This window comes from Pelophylax lessonae (assembly GCF_965119305.1).
Source record: "Pelophylax lessonae genome assembly, chromosome: 4".
NCBI classification, from domain to species: Eukaryota; Metazoa; Chordata; class Amphibia; order Anura; family Ranidae; genus Pelophylax; species Pelophylax lessonae.
Window position 1 is genome coordinate 420,487,784 of NC_138771.1, and position 7,234 is coordinate 420,495,017.

The following is a 7,234-nucleotide window of genomic DNA, read 5'->3' on the forward strand; positions in this document are numbered from 1 at the left end:
ATTGTGTTCACTGTACCCCCCAAAGATTGTGTTCACTGCACCCCACAAAGATTCTGTTCACTGTACCCCACAAAGATTGTGTTCACTGCACCCTAAAAGGATGTTGTTCACTGCACCCCACAAAGATTGTGTTCACTGCACCCTAAAAGGATGTTGTTCACTGCACCCCACAAAGATTGTGTTCACTGCACCCTAAAAGGATGTTGTTCACTGCACCCCAAAAAGGATGTTGTTCACTGCACCCCACAAAGATTGTGTTCACTAGATCCCACAAAGATTGTGTTCACTGCACCCCACAAAGGATTTTGTTCACTGCACCCCAAAAAGATTGTGTTCACTGCACCCAAAAAGGATGTTCACTGCACCCCAAAAAGGATGTTGTTCACTGCACCCCAAAAAGGATTTTGTTCACTGCACCCACAAAGATTGTGTTCACTGCACCCCACAAAGGATTTTGTTCACTGCACCCCAAAAAGATTGTGTTCACTGCACCCCAAAAAGGATGTTGTTCACTGCACCCCAAAAAGATTGTGTTCACTGCACCCCACAAAGATTGTGTTCACTGCACCCCACAAAGGATTTTGTTCACTGCACCCCAAAAAGATTGTGTTCACTGCACCCCTAAAAGGATGTTCACTGCACCCCAAAAAGGATGTTGTTCACTGCACCCCAAAAAGGATTTTGTTCACTGCACCCACAAAGATTGTGTTCACTGCACCCCACAAAGGATTTTGTTCACTGCACCCCAAAAAGATTGTGTTCACTGCACCCCAAAAAGGATGTTGTTCACTGCACCCCAAAAAGATTGTGTTCACTGCACCCCACAAAGATTGTGTTCACTGCACCCCACAAAGGATTTTGTTCACTGCACCCCAAAAAGATTGTGTTCACTGCACCCCAAAAAGGATGTTGTTCACTGCACCCCAAAAAGGATTTTGTTCACTGCACCCCAAAAAGGATGTTGTTCACTGCACCCCAAAAAGGATGCTGTTCACTGCACCCCAAAAAGGATGTTGTTCACTGCACCCCAAAAAGGATGCTGTTCACTGCACCCCAAAAAGATTGTGTTCACTGCACCCCACAAAGGATTTTGTTCACTGCAACCCAAAAAGATTGTGTTCACTGCACCCCAAAAAGGATGTTGTTCACTGCACCCCAAAAAGGATTTTGTTCACTGCACCCCAAAAAGATTGTGTTCACTGCACCCAACAAAGATTGTGTTCACTGCACCCCACAAAGGATTGGGGCCTAGTGTGGTGGTGTACGTGTGAGATACATACACTTTCTTTTTGATCATATTTTCTATTCCGCTATTCAATTAAAACCTTTGGGGATCAATTAAATTGCGTGATAGTCTGTGTCGGTACGTGTGAGATCCACCTTTCCAAGTTTTTGGGGTTCATCTCATACTTCTGAAGATTTGAGGGTGCTGCCTGTTCCATACTCCTCCTCCTACTCCTCATCCATCCTTTTAGGGGTACAAACAATAGTAATTGGGGCCTAGTGTGGTGGTGTACGTGTGAGATACATACACTTTCTTTTTGATCATATTTTCTATTCCATTTTCGATTTTCGATTTCTATTATTTTGTTCACTGCACCCCACAAAGATTGTGTTCACTGCACCCTAAAAGGATTTTGTTCACTGCACCCCAAAAAGATTGTGTTCACTGTACCCCCCAAAGATTGTGTTCACTGCACCCCACAAAGATTCTGTTCACTGTACCCCACAAAGATTGTGTTCACTGCACCCTAAAAGGATGTTGTTCACTGCACCCCACAAAGATTGTGTTCACTGCACCCTAAAAGGATGTTGTTCACTGCACCCCACAAAGATTGTGTTCACTGCACCCTAAAAGGATGTTGTTCACTGCACCCCAAAAAGGATGTTGTTCACTGCACCCCACAAAGATTGTGTTCACTGCATCCCACATCCAAAAAGGATGTTGTTCACTGCACCCCACAAAGATTGTGTTCACTGCATCCCACAAAGATTGTGTTCACTGCACCCCACAAAGGATTTTGTTCACTGCACCCCAAAAAGATTGTGTTCACTGCACCCCAAAAAGGATGTTCACTGCACCCCAAAAAGGATGTTGTTCACTGCACCCCAAAAGGATTTTGTTCACTGCACCCACAAAGATTGTGTTCACTGCACCCCACAAAGGATTTTGTTCACTGCACCCCAAAAAGATTGTGTTCACTGCACCCCAAAAAGGATGTTGTTCACTGCACCCCAAAAAGGATGTTGTTCACTGCACCCCAAAAAGATTGTGTTCACTGCACCCCACAAAGATTGTGTTCACTGCACCCCACAAAGGATTTTGTTCACTGCACCCCAAAAAGATTGTGTTCACTGCACCCCAAAAAGGATGTTGTTCACTGCACCCCAAAAAGGATTTTGTTCACTGCACCCCACAAAGATTGTGTTCACTGCATCCCACAAAGATTGTGTTCACTGCACCCCACAAAGGATTTTGTTCACTGCACCCCAAAAAGATTGTGTTCACTGCACCCCAAAAAGGATGTTCACTGCACCCCAAAAAGGATGTTGTTCACTGCACCCCAAAAAGGATTTTGTTCACTGCACCCACAAAGATTGTGTTCACTGCACCCCACAAAGGATTTTGTTCACTGCACCCCAAAAAGATTGTGTTCACTGCACCCCAAAAAGGATGTTGTTCACTGCACCCCAAAAGGGATGTTGTTCACTGCACCCCAAAAAGATTGTGTTCACTGCACCCCACAAAGATTGTGTTCACTGCACCCCACAAAGGATTTTGTTCACTGCACCCCAAAAAGATTGTGTTCACTGCACCCCAAAAAGGATGTTGTTCACTGCACCCCAAAAAGGATTTTGTTCACTGCACCCCAAAAAGATTGTGTTCACTGCACCCCACAAAGATTGTGTTCACTGCACCCCACAAAGGATTTTGTTCACTGCACCCCAAAAAGATTGTGTTCACTGCACCCCAAAAAGGATGTTGTTCACTGCACCCCAAAAAGGATGCTGTTCACTGCACCCCAAAAAGATTGTGTTCACTGCACCCCACAAAGGATTTTGTTCACTGCACCCCAAAAAGATTGTGTTCACTGCACCCCAAAAAGGATGTTGTTCACTGCACCCCAAAAAGGATTTTGTTCACTGCACCCCAAAAATATTGTGTTCACTGCACCCCACAAAGATTGTGTTCACTGCACCCCACAAAGGATTTTGTTCACTGCACCCCAAAAAGATTGTGTTCACTGCACCCCAAAAAGGATGTTGTTCACTGCACCCCAAAAAGGATTTTGTTCACTGCACCCCAAAAAGATTGTGTTCACTGCACCCTAAAAGGATGTTGTTCACTGCACCCCACAAAGATTGTGTTCACTGCACCCTAAAAGGATGTTGTTCACTGCACCCCACAAAGATTGTGTTCACTGCACCCTAAAAGGATGTTGTTCACTGCACCCCAAAAAGATTGTGTTCACTGCAGCCCAAAAAGATTGTGTTCACTGCAGCTCACACACAGAAAAATGGATGTGGATCACTGACACCTGCCTATATCCTATCCCACCCCCACACAGCAATATCGATTGTAGTTTGTAGAACACAGTTTCCCTAAAATTCAGCAGCAGCCTCTCCCTAACAGGATTGAGAAGAGATCGTAGATCGGGACTAAGTGCAGACCCCACACAGCAATATCGATTGTAGTTTGTAGAACACTCTGACCCTAAAATTCAGCAGCAGCAGCCTTTCCCTAACAGGATTGAGAAGAGATCGTAGATCAGGATTGAGTGCAGACCCCACCCCCCACACAGCAATATCGATTGTAGTTTGTAGAAGACACTGACCCTATAATTCAGCAGACTCTATCCCTAAAATGCCTACAACTCGCCCTGCCTAAACACTCCGACCTGTCCCTCAATTCTATCCGGACACCAATTCGTTTTCCCTGCCTGTCTTTCCCTAATCAGCAGCCAGCACGTATGTGTGCTCTGTCCCTGATCTAAGCAGCAGAATGAAGCCGCTGCGGCTGCCTGGAACTTATAAAGACTTGGTCACATGCTTCAGACGGCCAATCACAGCTACTGAGATATTTGCAGGCATGGCTGGGATGGCTTAAGGCACACCAGTTAAACGATTGTTGATTGGCTGTTGAAAGCCTGCCATGAAAAGAGCGCCAAAGCATGCAAAACCCGGAAATAAAACGACCAAACACGGATTTTTACCCGAACATACAGTAAAGTGTCCGTGTCCGTGTTCGGGTACAAAAAATCCAATTATTCGGTACGAACACGAATAATACAGTCCGTGTTCGCTCAACACTATCAGTAGACACTCAGTTTGAGTAGTGTTAGGTAGTGTTTAGGACTGCAGAATACACAGGGTGCCTTAGAGTGGCCTGCAGCTTATACATGCGTTTGCAAATGTGTGTTAACTAAACCCCTGTTTTTAACCTATTATGTTAGACAGGTTTATTTTGTTTGTCAGCAGACTGGTGGGTAAGTATAGCAAACTAAGGTTCGGTTGGTTTCTACACACACACACCTTCTTTAATCCCCTTTTTCTCTTCAGTTCTGTTATATACAGGGATGGAGACGCTGAGCAGTGCTCGCCGGTGTTTCATGTAAAGTTCCTAAACTGCCCAAAATTTTCCAAATTGTCCCACTTATACCTTTACCTGCCAAGCAGATCTTCTCTAGATCTGTAACATCAGCTGAAAGTTGGTGCTTCTTTTTGTGCGTAGTAAGAAAGTTGTGAAGGTATGTCCAAAATGGGATTTTTACCGTATTGCAGATGTGCTGTAGTTCTGCCTTGCTGACAATTAAAGAGTCATTCAGGCAATGTTTAATTAGCAAGGGTTTGTTTCCCCCTGTGTGTATGGGGGACATTACAGACATTCCTGGCATTCCTGGGGGGAACTCGGAGTTATTAAATATAGGTGACAGGGGGGCAGGTGTAATAGAAAAATGAAAAGTCTTTGCTATCTTGTGGCAAATTTCCAAGGTGTTGGAAATTAGTGGGTGTTCCATCAGTGTCTTTGGATAAAAAGATTTGGCTATCCACGGAGTAAGACCCAGTGGGAGGTTTGTGTAGGACCTTTCTAAGTTCATCCAATCCTTGTTTTTGGTGTGGCAATTCCAGTCAATTATTCTGGTAAGCAGTTGCATAGTAGTATCTTTTGAAGTCCGGGAGGCCCATGCCTCTCGAGCCCTTCGAACGTGTGATAAGTTGAAATCTAATTCTGGGTTTCTTATGTGCCCATACAAATGACCTCTGTAATTGTTACAATTTTTCAAAAAAGAGGAGGGGGAGATTAATTGGTAGGGCATTCATATAGCAAACTGGGGAGAGTAACCATTTTTATGATAACCGCCCTGCCAAACCAAGAAAAAATTTTAAGATTCCAAAGTTTTAGATCTGACTCTATTTTGTTTAGCAATGGTATGTAGTTTTGTTTGTATAAATCCTTCCACTGTGGAGTGATCCAAATGCCTAAGTATTTAAGGGCCTCCGAGACCCATCTGAACAAGCTATTTCATTTAGTTCTAACCCTATCCTTCTCTGACAAGGAGATGTTCATAGCTTCTGACTTAGAGTAACTTATTTTAAAGTTAGAAATATATGCAAAGGTCTTGAAGTTCATCAACAGATTTGGTATTGATATAAGAGGTTTGGAAAGGAAAAAAAGAAGATCATCAGCGTAAGCAGCAATTTTGAATTCCCTGTCATCTATCATAAAGCCACTGATAGAGTTGTTTTGATTGACCGTTCTAATCAGAGGCTCAAGGGTGAGTATAAAAAGAAGGGGGGGGAGAGGACAGCCTTGCCGGGTTCCATTATTAATGTGTACATCTTCTGAGAGGGAGCTATTGACTTTGATCTTAGCTGTGGGTTGTTGGAATAAAGAGGCGATTCGGGTCATCATTTTTGGTCCAAATCCTATATGGGAGCAAACTGATAGCAAGTAATCTCAGGAAACGTGATCAAAGGCCTTCTCTGGATCAGTGGAGAGGAGAAGGCCCTCGATTCCCCCCCCCCCTCGGGGCCCTGAACATCAGATTGAGGGTCTTGGTGATATTGTCCCCTGCCTCCCTTCCTGGCACAAAGCTAACCTGTTTGGGGCCGATAATTTTAGAGAGCAAGGGGCGTAATCTATTAGCTAGTATTTTTTCAAAGAGTTTTACATCGTTGCTGTGTAGTGAGATCGGTCTGAAATTAGAGCATTCTGTGGGGTCTTTTTCTTTTTTGGGAATGACGGCTATATGTGCCAGCAGGAAGGAGCTAGGCACCTCCTGCTGGCGTGATAGGGCGTTAAAAGTGTCACAGAGGGGTTTTGAAAGGAGATTAATAAAGGATTTATAATATTGGGAAGTTAGGCCATCCGGGCCAGGGCTTTTCCCTGGTTTCATGGATTTAATGGCAGTCAAGAGTTCTTGTTCTTCTATTGGGTTCTCTAAAGATTGAACATCTGATGTTGTGGCAATTTACTTTGTGATTTCCGTGAGTGTAAGCGGTGCTTCAGAATGATCTGAGTCTCTTATCAGCTTGTCCGATAGTGCCAGTGACTCATCGCCTGAGTCCTCCTCGTGGTGGGCTGTTGTCATCTTGCCGGCAGATATGCTGGACTTGCAGGACTGCGTAGATTGAAAGATAGCAGGTATGTTCCGCACAGAAGAGGATCCAGAAGGGCGCTGTGGCTTGCTGCTCGAGGCTGCCTTAGTAAGTCGCCCCATTTCAGGTCCACTGCAAGCTTAAATTGCTGCCGATAAGCGAGTGGGCTCCCGGAGCTCTGTCTCTAAGCTGCCATGCTGCGCGTGCGCCAAGCAATGCCCCCAATATTTTATAATTAGCCCTTGGCTGCTAATGCTATTACCTACTGTAATACAGTGATTGCAGCAAAAGCTTTAAGGGCTACATGACAAACTCTACATTTTCCAACATTTCCAATAGTTAGGCAATTCATACATAAAAAATAGTAAGATGATAAAGAGTTTAAATGTAGCATATTCGCATGAAGATATTTCTCAAGACGTGTTTCAAAATTGCAAAAATATACCTAATAAAGCACATTGAACAAACACTTTATTCCACTATTTAGTGAGAATAAAGTGCTCAGCTCTGGCCTATTTTAAGCTCTGCATTAAAAATAGAGCATATATGTGATGAGCTCTGCTACACTTGCAGCCAATGGAGGTAGTTCCAAGCTCTAGAGTCGAAGCCTTGTGAACATTAAGAGCGAGAAAGA

At 44.1% G+C, this 7,234-nt stretch overlaps 1 protein-coding gene across 1 annotated transcript in view; it reads right to left on the reverse strand.

Moving 5' to 3' along the window:
- Window positions 1–6,722, reverse strand: part of LOC309552678 (uncharacterized protein) — a gene marked incomplete at both ends in the record, with an annotated part of 55,389 nt that extends 48,667 nt beyond the window's left edge. Inside the window, 2 exons of the mRNA XM_082253607.1 lie at window positions 4,667–4,803; window positions 6,478–6,722. Coding sequence (XP_082109733.1) covers window positions 4,667–4,803; window positions 6,478–6,722 — 382 coding nt within the window. The remainder of the gene's footprint in view (window positions 1–4,666; window positions 4,804–6,477) is intronic.
- Window positions 6,723–7,234: the final 512 nt, after the last annotated feature.